Source organism: Drosophila melanogaster, chromosome 2L, assembly GCF_000001215.4.
Source record: "Drosophila melanogaster chromosome 2L".
NCBI lineage: Eukaryota > Metazoa > Arthropoda > Insecta > Diptera > Drosophilidae > Drosophila > Drosophila melanogaster.
The window spans coordinates 10,935,587-10,949,136 of record NT_033779.5 but is presented as its reverse complement, the minus strand read 5'-3'; the positions used below and the strand labels follow the sequence as shown (position 1 = coordinate 10,949,136).

Here is a 13,550-nt window from a genome sequence, read left to right as displayed (position 1 = left end):
ATTAAATTTGAGAGAAGGACTGAGATCCTCTCTCACATGTATGAGCTCTGTAAAGAGTTCATTAAAAAGATCCCATTCTTTGGAATCACCAAAGAAGGTGGGAATCTGTATTTTAGGCAGGGTTGGTAACTCCTCCGCCTTAACAACCGTCGACATTTCAGCTTTATTTATTGTGCCACTGAGTCGACTATTAATGGCTGTAAGAATATTTTGTTTGTCAAATTCAAGTTCGCTAATTTCTTCTTCGAATAGCGAACTCTCAAAATGACTATTCACCTGTTCAATCAGGTTATCTATTTTATGCCATAAAAATTCAATTTTATTTTTCCTTATTTTAAGGAAATCTGGACTACTGTCTATTAGTTTAGACGTATCTTCTAGATATACTCGAAATTGGCCAACATTATTACGAAATGCCTGCTCTACTTTTAAAGCGTTGTTTTGTGCTATACCCTCTTTTTCAGGGTGACCACGCATTTCAAGGTTTAATGTAGGGGGAGGGTTTGATTTAGGGACAGTGTTTGATTTAGGGAAAGTGTTTTCTACCGACTCGCCCTTAATTTTTTCATTTTTATTTTTAATTTTTTCTAACACCATCATTATTAAATCATACTGCTTCGCGTTAAAATATTCATGATCGACAACGCCGATCTTTAACAAATTGCTATGATTAGCAATGAAACATTTTTGAAGCTCATTTAATTTTAGAATTTCTACATCTGTTAATGTTGGTTTTACTTCCAACTTTCTAATTTCCAAAATAATTTCGGACTGCTTCTTAAGGAATTGAATAGTCTTTTCTGACATCATTTTGAAAATTTTTTGTAATTTCTTAATATATATAGTACGTGTATATGTATTTTATATGTATTTATATATATATGTGTGTTTGGATAAACAGAAAATTCTTGTTTTGACTTAGCTGATGTCGTTGTTGTTGCTGCTGCTGTTGCTGCTGTTGTTGCTGCTGTTGCTACTGCTGTTGCTGCTTCTGCTGCTGCTGTTGTTGCTGCTTCTGCTGCTGGTAGAGGCTCCTTTGAATTTGACTTCCTTCTCTTCTTTAAGGCTCCGTCGATGTTTAAAGATGATTTTTTTTTTTTTTTTTTTTTTTTTTTTTTTTTTTTTTTTTTTTTTTTTTTTTTTTTTTTTTTTTTTTTTTGGCACGTTTTATTATTTTTGTAGTCCAGTCAGATTTTTTGTTTTTTAGCCATTTATTTCGGCATTTATGCTCTTTTGGCATATACACTGCACTCTATTTATGAGCTGATTTAATGCTATTAGAGCATTTATAAGGCACTGTTTTCAGGCACTTTTTATTTAATTTATGCTCTTATGGCATATACACTGCACTCTATTTATGAGCTGATTTAATGCTATTAGAGCATTTATAAGGCACTTTTGTTATGCACTTTTTAATTTCACAATTGCTGATGTATGGCCTCAAGCACGCCTTACCACAATTTATAATGGTACACAAAGCAACCTTTAGCTATAGACTATAAGGTGCTTGTTTTAAAACATAAAAGATTCTTTTGTATCTTTTGCTTTTTATATTTATACTCTGTTCCTTACCTTTGGTAGGGGGAAACAAGAGTCACTTATTTTTGCTACCTTTAGCTGTAAGATGCTTAAAGGAGCTGGCCTTTCTCTGAGTTCCTTACCTTTGGTAGGGGGAAACTGCAGAGTCGATTAAAGGCTCGATTGACCAAATGTAAAATCCCAAATAAGAAGACTTTACTCGTTGAGTTTTTGTAAGAAACTGATTTTATTTGGAAATATCTTCGGTTTAAATAGGTGACATGAGAATCGCATCTTAAAGTAAATGGCCTACGCAGAGGCCTAAGTAAATAGTCCCCGCCTTATCGAGGTCCCACGCTCGGGCACATCTGCCTATCTTGAGCGGCGAGGACCTTATCTGTGGTCTCCCACTAAGGGACTATTTTAGGAGGCGGGGAACGATCTCAAGTGACTGACTCATGTAGTGTGCACTTAAATTACATGTTTTTGAGCAATGCACCCATGTCGCCTTAGATAACAAAATCCTAAATATAATTTATCGCTCTCGATTCATTTACATAAGATATGAACGGAGCCCAAAATTGTAAGTCTTTAAATATATTCGTGTTCATGTGTGAACAGCATCTCTGTGACACTTTCAGGCCACGGCAGACTTGCCAGAAGGGACGTCAGGATGGCAGGATGGCACGATGGCAGGACGAAGGACGAGGGGTAGGGACTGAGCAAATGAAGGGGAACCCCCTTCGTTCGTAATTGAGTTGATAAAGCTTTCGGTGCGGCGCACTCGCACTCACACTGTTTGTGTAATTTGTGTAATGCATGCAAAGTTAATTACCTCGGGGAGCTTGGTAATTAGAATTGTGATTGAACGCGCCTCGCAGTGCCGTTGACATACCATTCCATTGTAAACCATTCCAGCCTATCCTAACCCATCCCATCCTAACCCATGCCTTACCCAGCAGTCTCTTGGTATAAATCAACACAACATAAATTGGCCTTGACAAGCCATCATCTATGGGTTTTCTACATCTGTCTGAGCCACCTGATTGTTCTCGTCTCATTTGACGCGAATTGTCAGAAAGTTGGCAGACGATTTTCAATTAACACGGCCGGAAAGTTTGTCGAGCGTTTTGGCCACCAAATTATTGCCATTATTTTAGAATGTTTTTTTTTTGGAAAAATAAACTTAAGCTGAATCAATACAAACTTTGCAGACGAAATTCGTGAAAGGTGAAAGCTAAGGAATGCGTTAAACACCTTCCTTAAAAAAAATAAAATTTACTGAAATGTTTTTTTTACTTTATTACTTTAATTAACCATGTATCCATTTGCTAGTCCACTTCAGTTGTTTATTGCGTTTCATTTAATATTTCCTATTTTTTTAATGAACCAAAGGCAAAAGTTATACAAAAACTCTTGCAGACTTGCCATCAATTTGGCAACTTTTATCAATATCGAGAAGTGCAATCATTTTGCAGTTGCTGAGCAATTTAAAAAGATAAACTTTTATGCATGTCGCCACTGTCAACATTTTGAATGCCAAATGCAAATGAAATGAAAGCAAAAGTATTTATGAAAGAAATTCAATACGAAAGTCTGAGCCATTTAAATCTTTGGAGTTTGATTTTGCACCATGTTAATTCGTTTTAAATGTGAATTTTGGTCTCTAAATTCAAAAAGATTTCAGTTGTGCTCAAGAAATGTTTCCATTCTGGTGCTTTGTCGTTTTCTTTTGTGTTTCTACTTTCTTTTCGATTACTTGCCTGTCGGATGTTGCCAATTCCTTGAAAGTTTTCTTTGGCGCAATCAATTAAAAGCCATTTTTGGCTGGTGTGTTAGTTTTTTGGACCGAAAGTTTTGACGAGTGAATTGGCGGCTGACAAACACAGGAAATTGTTTCAAAGTTGCTGGGCAGTAAAGAAGACTGTTTATTGCTGCAAGTTTTGAAACGCCAATTTAGTTTTTAACTTAAAATGCAATAACCTATGAGCAAAAAAAAAAAATATTCCTCTAAAACTGTTAGTAAGTTATTACAATCATTTTATGGTTTTGCAATAATGAATTTGTGTGCATAAAAAGGGTGGCAACTTAAGAAAACTTTCAGTCAAGTGCTTTTAAAGCCAAAGAGGCACCTATGTGCTTACAGTTTACTTGAATGCCACAAATCGTTTTTAGAGAAAAACTTTCTTCACTTTTATTGCTTCATTTTCGAAGGCATTATGTGTGGGTAAACTACTGTGCAAAAGTCCTCATCTCCGCCAAGCAGTTTCCCCATGGTAAATACCTCAAACGTCAAAGGCGTCTTAGCACTCAATGTAATTGAGCAACACTTAAGCAATATGTGCCTCATTAGTTGCCCTGCAAAACAAACAAGCCAGAAGAAAGTGGAGAACTAAGCTTATATGACAGCGCACACACGAGCTGAAGACACTACCCAGCACTGCAAGGTAAATGGTGTGTGTGTGTGCGTGTGTGTGTGTGTGTGGGGGGGGGTGGGGAGGGGGTAACTTCACAGAAGAATGATTTCCGTTCGGAGAAAAGCTGCGGGAAACTCTAGAAGGGAGCTGGTTAACTGGGCGCCAGCCAGATGCTTTAGTTTAGATATCCATCCATATGTACTCGTATGTATGACTACGTGCCATACTCATCTCAGCCGTTCCGGCGACTCAACTTTTGTTACGTGCCCTGCTTAATTTGCAGTTTATGCTCCTCGGGTCTCGATTACAGATCCCAGTTACCATGTTGAGAGAGAAATGCACCGGAAGTTGGTCTTTTCTTTTGGCTTCTTTTGCCATTTATTAGCTGCAACAAGTTGCACGAGCAACGAAATATAATTAGAGACAAGCATGCTGTGCTTGTTTGTGCAACACACGGGCTCATCATTTTCATTTTCAAAACATATTCTTCTCATTCGACACTCGCTTGCAGGTTTATTGATGTTCTTGTTTTATAAACAAATATCCACTTTCTTGCGTCTTCGATGGTAAAGATGTTGCAGTGCTTTTCTATTATTATTTTCCACTCAAAAAATAGTGTTAAAAAAGACCGTTTAGAAGGAATTGATTTATTTATAGTTAGACCAGCAGCTTTCTGGGCTGTGCTTTAATCAAAGTATAATATAATGCAGAAAATCCAAGGGATATTTGCTAATCAAAGTTAAATAGTTGGTTGAAAAAATGTATACATCTTAAATTGCCCCGTTGACTGGCAGTCCAAAACCCTATGGTTCAGATACCATGTATGCTCCAATCACGCCAATCAACCTGGACGGATTTCCGATATGCACCGCGTTGAGCATAATTAAATGCAAATTAATGTGGAAATCGTAGGGGTCCGATTTGTTGGAACATTCGATGGGCCTGTGGCCCCATTTAGGTCCTGACAGGACCTAGATATTTCGGCGATATACTGGCTTGAAATTGGTATGCATTGTTTAGGAGGGGCAAGCCACATGGTACAGTTCGAATCTGGCCATTTGCCGAGGGAGTAAACCCGCCGGGCAGGATTAGTGGATAACATTTGGAGCGCTGTTCGTCTGCAATTTTCATAAGCATCGCCATGGTATTTTCCGGTGAAAAGCTGTCAAAATGTGGGAAACACGCGAAAGAGCCACAAAGAGCCACAATAAATGGTAAAAGGGGAGCAGGTTTTTCATTAAAAGTTGGATTGCGTAACGTACTTGAAATCCTAATCTATGAATTGAATGAATAATAATTTATGGGAAGCTGAAGCTTGTTATACAATATTTATTATTATAAAAACTAAGTGTCATAAAAAGTCTATACATATATAATATCAACATATGAGTTACCTTAAAATCTTGGCTAGAATAAATACTAGAAATTCCGTATAAAACAGAGTGTATGTGAAATATAATTAATCAGAATGCCATAAGTTTTTAACAATCACAAAATGTGCAACCGATTTCCCCATATCGGCCAAGTGTTTGTATAAATTCCGAAGTTTCCCATTGGATTCCCACATTTGTTGCCCGTCCGTCGCCATGAATCGTTCGTCTCAAATATTTCTGGAGTACATTGAGAATTTAATTTCCGTTGAAAGACCACCGCCTGGTGGATTCGTTTCTCGATCCTCTGGCATGAAGTCAGTACGCATTTGGTTAAGTGACATCAACGTTACACATCCTAGAAAATCAAGTCATAAGTTAAACCCACGAATGTCCTTAAACTGGAGGCATTTAAGAATTAACAGAGCGATCGGAGATGCTTTGCAAGACAAAAAAGTGAAAATGAAGAAAGGAATACGTACTTAATTAACCTAAATAGTCGAAATATTTAAAGTTGATATCTTGTAATTGCGCTGTTATTATCCATAAAATAAAATATTAAATATGCTCTTTTAAATTAATTTCAACAAGTTGATTTCATGAGCCTCTATAATAGCTTCTGTAAATGACTGTCATAATTCGCCGAATTTACAAACCAAAAATGAAATAACGATTTCATTTTTATGCCGCCATCTGCTTCGCTTTGGCTAATGAAGCGTTCGGAGAACACAAACATTGGGTCGTCCATTAGCCAATTAAATAAATTAAAATAATATTCACTGCCTTGGCAGGCAGATAAATACAAAAAGGACACCAGCTCCACCAGCAGCTGAGCATAATGAAAACATATTGCCGTAAAGGACGGGAGCTATAACTTCATTAACTTCGCCGAAGCAAGACGGTATATATCAGATCCTTAAAGGGACAAAATACCCAAGTGCGCCTCCACGAGAAGGAATCAATAAGTTGCCGGATATTTTACCAAAAACCCAGCACTAAAGTCAGCGTCAAAAGAAAATGGTGAAATAAAAAGAAAAGGACTTCGATGAGCCATGGTAGGAGTAAGCAGATCAAGGACCAGGGAAGAAACCATCATGATTTATTTACTTTTGAATGTCTTTCATGGCAGACTCTTGACCCCTACCTGCGGTTCGATTGGAGGCCTCCGCACACATTTCCCCGAGTATTTTATTGGCTACGTGCAACTGCGCAAACAAATTTACATGACACTGAACTGAAAGGTGCTTACCCACCTGCTCCCCCGACTCCTCCAACTCTCCGCCCACCCGGATTCATCTTTGAAGCATGTTGGAACCCCTCAAACATTATTGAAAGATTGATGAAAGTTGCGGCCCAGGACTTTTTTTTTGGCTTTCTCGTTTTCTAACTATCAAGTGAGCAGCCCAAACGGAAAAATTCCTGTCAAGATAAATGACTTGAGTTTCTTTTTTTTACGTACGTATGTTATACGAGTATGTATATATATATATATACTATACTATGTGTATCTGCGAAAAATTATTGCTGTGCCCGAATGCTTATAATGAATAATGAACGATTTTCCGCCCCTTTTTTGCGGAGTTTTATTGTGGCCAAACAATAAAATGCCTCGGCCCATTCAGTAAATTTGCTTGTGGCCTGGCCAACAGAACACCCCCACTCCCCCCTCCCCCCAACAGATAAGGTCAAGATTGGCAAAGCGTTGATATCCCTTCACACTCTTTGATTTGCTTTCTAACTTCGGGACTCGCATCGGAATATATTAATAGCTTTTATAATGCCTAGTCCATGTCGGTTTATATGTATGTGTATTTGGCGTATGCGGTGGCATATATTGCTGGCCATCTTGGTGGCTATTTCTAGGCCCAATTTAACCGTCAGCAACTCGCTGCCATTTGTCTGCCACTCGGTCGATTTGGCGGGGGTTCGTTTGATTGAACGCTGCTCATAATTGATACATACGGAATAGATCTGGTTGACCCATATTTTCTTAGCTCCTGCTGACCATACTGCAGTAACGATGAAATCGGGTTTCCCCCAAAAATGTTTCAACTTGATTGATCTGGGTCATTGTTAAAGTTCTTCTTTTAATAATGATAAATATTTTTGATCAAGAAGCTCAAAGGGTCGTTGAAAAATGTTAAACACATGGCTGCCTTAATGGGAAATTGAATATACATATGAATTTAAGTAGCCACACATTTGGTTTTTGAAATTCGTTTTTAAATAAAAATGTGGTTTTATTCACATGGTTTAAGGAATATTTATGAGCTTTGGCGACCTTTCCGCATACATGACGTCCAGGCGACTTCCGTTTCCGGTCTAGCTGCGACATGGGAAAACTTTTAGCCTTTATCGTTTGAATTTCTGAAGCCATTTCTATGCGCTCCTTTTCCATACATATAAATAAATTCAAATGCCTGCACATTTCTTTTGTTTTACTTAAATCCTTTCGCTCCCTTTCCTTAAACTGCAACCCTGAAGCATCGGCATGCATTTGGCAAGGACATTTTTCTCGTTTCTGTCGAGTAAGGATTGTTTTAGCATTTCCGCTTAAATTTGTTTAGCCTGTTATCTTTCGATTTTCATTTACGCAATGGAAAATACACATTTAAATAAAATGCAATGCTGTCAGTTGAGAAAACTAAGCTCCTTCAACCCGCAAAAATTACACTTTCAACTGCAGGCTGGCAGAGTTTTCAGCTCTGACATTTTAAGTAGGCATTGTCGTGAAGAAGGGGTAATACACTGGTAAATTTGTAGCGTGATGGTGGAAGGAAAACACAGCCTAGAACAGAGAGACTCTGTTGTTTGTTTTGTGATTTCCCAGCTACGCCGCACTCGTTGGCCCCACAATTATGATCACACACACACATATTACCCGGATTCCCGCTGCCGTCCTCGATTCCGAGCTGGAATTGAAATAGAAACAGAAATAGAAAATAGAGCCATGCGATGACTGGTGCTCCCTGGCATAATAGCCAAGCAAGCGCACACAGTGAGTGCAAAAAGTATGCGAGCACTCACAGAATCACTCGCAAAGTTCTCGCTTTGTGTTCATGTTTGCGTTCATGGCTGGGTAATTGCGGCAACGCCTTTTGGTAGCGCAATTGTGACATTTTTGCAAGCGAACACAGACCAACTGAGCACACTGCCAAAATTGAAAAACATATACATATATATAAACATTTAATAGAGGTATACTTATAATTTGCATACTGTATTTAAACTTCCTTAAAATCTAATCAATACTAGTAAAAGTTTTTAAGGATATAAAGGAAGCAACGATTTTCTATTCAAACTTTAAATATATAATTTTTCATATTTTTTTTTTCAAACTTAAACGGCCAATGTAAAATCACAAAGCCATTTATAAAAGTCCAGCGAGTCTTCACTCCATCAAATTGCCCCTCGTTTCTTTCTGTCACCGCCAGATGGCCTTTTAGCTGCTTGTTTTCAGCACTTAAGTATAGTAAGTAAACGGATGTTGACTCGCCTTTTGTGTTTTTTTTTATATGCAGGCGGTTGTCGTTTTTTTGTTTTGTTTATATTGTTAATTGTTGGCGCGTGCTTTCTATTCATTTGTAATGCGGCTTAAAGTAATAAAATAATTAAATAATTATTTCTTTTTTTTTTTGGCCCAGCTTGTTGGGGGATTTTAATTTGCTTGGGGCTAATTTTAAACGTATGATTTAAGAGCTTTGTTCACGCGCACAATTGTTAGATGTTTTTTTGCCATGAAATGTATTTATTTAAGTACACACTGGCACACACAAGCAAAGAACTTCTACGGCGATTTTTTGTCAGTTTTATAGTCTTTTCAGCTGTTTTAGCACCGAAACGGGGGTATTATACTTTCGTCTGGTGACTTATTGGCGTAAAAGTTTTAGAGCCTTTTGGCCAACGCTTAAAGCGGAATGCCAGTCAGCAGCTGAGTCTCAGATCGCTATCTGTATCTGTATCTGTACCTTGCAGTCAAATGTTTGCCATAAAACATTTTACAGTCGTGCAAGACCAGATTTGCACAAGAACTAAAAAACCGAAAAAAACTGCACACATGTTTCCCTTTTGACTTTGCCTTTTAATGGAGAGTAATGTGATGTGGTTTGCTTTTGCAGGTAAAGTGCACAAATAGGTTGTTTTGATATTATTGTAGTAACTACAACTAACATATAACTAAAAACATAGCTTTCAAATAAATAAGAACAAGCAGGAGCCCAAAAGAATTGATACGTTTCTGTACACTATACGCTATATTAGCAACAAATTAATAGCCAATTTTCTTAGACCTTCAACACTACAGTATATAAGTATAGCCTTTTCCTATTTTCCTGTAACATTCCTCGCGCATTTTCGCTAAAAAGCGGAACTTTAAATATTTCGCATAAGGCGTGTTCTTAATAAATTACCCAAATTATGGACGCGAAGCCGTCAGGCGAAATGGCCTCCAAGAATGCCTTGGCACGGATCTCGAGTTGGGTAACCGGGTTGAAGTCGAGCCGGAATCCCAGCTGACGAAGGATGAAGAACGGGCTGAAATTGGGGGACGGAGAACGACGAGGACGTCGTGGAGAAGTGGCTGCTTTTAACGGTAGCGGCATCTTAATAAATTCTCATGCGCAACACTTTGACGTTATTAATACGCTGGGGCTTCGAGTGGCGTGCACGCGGCTAAAACCAAACCGCTAACCAAATGACGGTGAATTTTGCTTAATTACACGGCTTATCCACAGCAGACAGCCGACGAGTGCGAGTGCGGTTGCAGGCTAGGTACCCAAGGAGTTCTCGAAAAGGGAAAATTAATTTCGAATGTCAACTAGCTGCTGCTCTACATTTATTTGCTTAAAATTCGATCGGAATTTATGGGCGAGTGGCATGGAGAATGGGGCATGGAATTGTGTTGCAAGAGGTGGCTTAATTAAATGAGAGCAAATTCCAACGTCCACAAGTTCATTGAAATGCGCAAAGCATACAGGTTTAACCAAATGGTAATGAAGTTGGGAATCTAATTTAGTGGCTAATTTCCTAGACATCTTAAGACCGCGCTTCCGTCTTGCTGTCTATCTGTCAGTTTAAGAAAATTTCAATGAGAAAGAACTCACTTTTCACCTTATCATGTTTAGCTGACAAATTACGAAAGGTTGACAAGCCCGCATGAGGTAATGCACTGGAAAAAATTTAAGCTTTACTTGTTACAATTTACCGAAATACCATGCTATCTCAACATATTAAACAAACTTTTGAGTAAAGCTTAACTTGCCTTAAATAATGACTTTAAATCCAGTTGTTTTCTCTCAGTGTACTTGCAAATTGACTTGGCATCGCCATTGATGAACCCCGCCCATCGATGTGGGCATATTCTCACTGTCAACGGAATAATCAGCCAGGCGGGCTGACATGTTAAGTCAGTGTGTGTCGTCAGGATCGACATCTTAATAGCCCAACAACCCGCCAAGCCGACTGCGAACTCACCCTACACCCTGCACCCTACGCCCCGTCGTGTGGGGCATACACCCGTTTTGCTTGGCAAATTACACGTCTCGGATTTGAATGCTTCGGTTATTTCCTTTTGTTTTTGGCCAGCTTTCTGTTTGTTTGTTTATTTGTGTGTTGTGTCTTGTGGCATTAGTTTAAATTAATATCGGGCCAAAAAGGTATGGTAGGCAACCCAGCCCGCATGCACAATCACATCGAAATCCCCTCTTGTCTTACTCACTTGGCTTTGGGTTAACTAACTAACGATGGCGAGGAGGTGGGTGGGGGCGATTGGAGCAATAGCCCAAAATTAAAATGCCTTGGCAGATAAACATTAATTGTTGACTAAACCAGGACAATTTTTGCGGCACCTGGGGCTGAGCTGTTGGCTTAAGGAAAAGCAGAGGATTAAAGCAAGACTGACTGGCTGACAGCTAGGTGATGTGCTGATTTCATTTCAAGATTTATTTCTTGGTTGTTAGTTAATAGATTCCAAAAGGTAAATGTTTCTTACAATGAATCAGAGCTTAAAAACAAGAAGCTGTTACTCAATCTCCATTGCCAACAAACGCATCCTGCAGAAAATCACCAAATGCATCTTCATCCATGAGTCCCATTTCATCCAGGAGCCACTTCTCGTGGTCAATGCCCCGCAATTCACACACGACCTTGAAGATTAATTCCTCCTTTTGGGTGTAATAATCGGGCGAATCAAATTTGGTTGCCAGCAAATCGGCTTCCCGTTTGAATTGTAAGAGCTTGTCATGACGGTTTTGGCCGTCATCATTGCGTTCCTCGGCTGACTTAAGGGTGAGCATGGCCAGAAATTCCGAGAGTTGAGACTGTGGGCGAGAAGTCGACCAATTAGCTACTAACATCGTTAATCGGATCTGAACCTACCACATTCGATGGGCTACCACCCAGTAGGTTATCATCGTGGGCAAACTCGACCGCATATTGTAGACCATCCATGGCTGTGATTTCAATTTGGCATACGGATTCGTCGCTGGTCTGGGGTAAACTGTCTTCGATGTTGGAGCTTCGGGCTCGCCTGCAATTTGTTTACATTATGGATGGTGTGAGTTGATTCGCTTCGCTCATATTATGAACATGTACCAGTACCAGTACGAAGCCCTTTCCCTGAGGCTTCCTATGTGGGGCTTACTTGTTTATTTTCGTTGCCACTCATCGATGTCGCACCGACCCCCTGAATTTCCCCCGCAAGCTGCGTTAGAAGTTTAGCGTTTCGACACGTAATCAAAACAGAAGCGATTATTCAGCTGGAAAGTGTTTGGCAAATCAAACATTAAGATTTCGGTTAGTAAGCTAAAACAAAAAAAGGTAATTAAATGTTAAGTCCAACTCAGAGCACGAGCAGCAAAGTTTTGCCAATAAATATACAAATCAAATGATGTTGCAACTTATAAATGACTTTATAATATGAGTCTTTAACTGTTTATATCCCTTTTATTCGTTTTAGTCTAAGCATCAGTAAAACTCACTACGCCGTAAACTTAGTATGAAAAACTTATTTTCTATAATACCACTTTACCCTACAAAAGCAAGGATATCTTTTCTGGGAATACAAAATACCCTGCAATGAAAAAACAATTGTAATTGTCTCTTAACTCAGCTTTACTTACCAATTTGTTTGATGCTTCCAGGAATTTGTCAAAAAAAAAAAAAAATCACATTTGTCAGCTCGCGGGGAATATAAACAAACGAATGAGAAAGTCAAGCTATAAATCAGAATCAAATTGGGCACACTTGAGGAACATATTTATCTGGTTGAATTTTGATTTTTCGCATCGGGTAGCAAGTTGAATGGCAAACAAAAGTTTGGAAAAGCTACCGTAAACGAGCTTCATGCTCAAGCTGCTACAGTGAAAAGTAAATAAAATGGATATGGCCACGTGAAATTCAAGCCAGCCAGTCAGTGTAAACAGAATCAGAAAATAAAACGATAGCATCGAATGGCGCTTAGGACAAATAAACAGAGATTGCGAATATTGGCAAATGCCATTCGGGGAAAAATGAAAAGCAGCATAACGGGCCAATAAAACTTAAAATTCTTGTGAATTCTACTACTAACTTATTTTCATACTCTGCGTAAGTAGCAAAAGAAAAAACTAAGCTACAAGTGGTGTTTGCTGCGAGAAAGATTTTCAGGTTTTGTGTTGAAATAATATGAAATAAAATATAAGAAAACTGAGGTAAAACCCAAAGTAAAAAGTTTATAAAGTGCATTTAAGATTAAAATTACTTAAGATTTTATTGTTATTAGTGCACTAAATACTAGATACTAGATACTTTCTTGATCAGGAGGCGGGTGTCTCTTGTTATTTGAGTATTCAGTCTATTATGGCATTAAAATGCTATCAGTAAATTGTGTGGCATACCCACTTTCACCAAGCAAGCCAAAAATAGCTGAAACACTGAGAGTGCGCTTAAATTAACATAATTAAGGAATTATGCTTCCCTCCATTAGACACACTGATGTTAAGTAAGCAAAATTGTTGCACTCACACATGCCACCGGCAACCCGAATTGCCATCGAGGATCCGCTCAATAAGCTGCCTTGTGTCTTTGGCACGGGGAAATGAAATAAATCAAGGCTCATTAGAGGCCTCGAGGTGAACAGGACACATGTTGTTTGTGCGCCCATCTGCGATTTGGCATACTCCAGTGCAGCAAACCAGCCCGAAGGAAAGCAAAGCAAAGTCGACAGTCGATGTCAACTTAATCATCGTCAAGGCAACACATTCAACGC

The 13,550-nt window shown here is 38.8% G+C and overlaps 2 protein-coding genes and 2 long non-coding RNA genes across 7 annotated transcripts in view, besides 1 other annotated feature; 3 read left to right on the top strand and 1 right to left on the bottom strand.

Moving 5' to 3' along the window:
• Positions 1-2,138: part of a mobile genetic element that runs on past the window's edge.
• dpr2 (defective proboscis extension response 2) overlaps positions 1-13,550 on the top strand; it is a 47,139-nt gene that overhangs the window by 15,017 nt on the left and 18,572 nt on the right. The gene's annotated exons all lie outside the window — the stretch shown is intronic.
• lncRNA:CR44493 (long non-coding RNA:CR44493) lies at positions 5,515-5,865 on the top strand. Its single transcript, NR_124191.1, has one exon. It is a non-coding gene; the product is annotated as a long non-coding RNA:CR44493 (long non-coding RNA).
• On the top strand, positions 6,188-6,779 carry lncRNA:CR44492 (long non-coding RNA:CR44492). The gene has a single exon (NR_124190.1). It is a non-coding gene; the product is annotated as a long non-coding RNA:CR44492 (long non-coding RNA).
• Positions 11,206-12,475, bottom strand: CG14072 (uncharacterized protein). Of its 3 annotated transcripts, none has more exons than NM_001259035.1 (4): positions 12,424-12,475; positions 11,903-12,060; positions 11,681-11,831; positions 11,206-11,622 (listed from the first exon to the last, which is right to left on the bottom strand). In NM_001259035.1, the coding sequence occupies exons 3-4, from the start codon at positions 11,750-11,752 to the stop codon at positions 11,329-11,331; spliced, it is 366 nt and encodes a 121-aa protein (NP_001245964.1). In that variant the 5' UTR covers positions 11,753-11,831; positions 11,903-12,060; positions 12,424-12,475; the 3' UTR covers positions 11,206-11,328. The 3 variants fall into 3 exon arrangements, with proteins under 3 accessions (NP_001245964.1, NP_001245965.1, NP_609472.1); NM_001259036.1 differs by having other exon boundaries at positions 11,946-12,060; NM_135628.3 differs by lacking the exons at positions 11,903-12,060; positions 12,424-12,475 and having other exon boundaries at positions 11,681-11,784.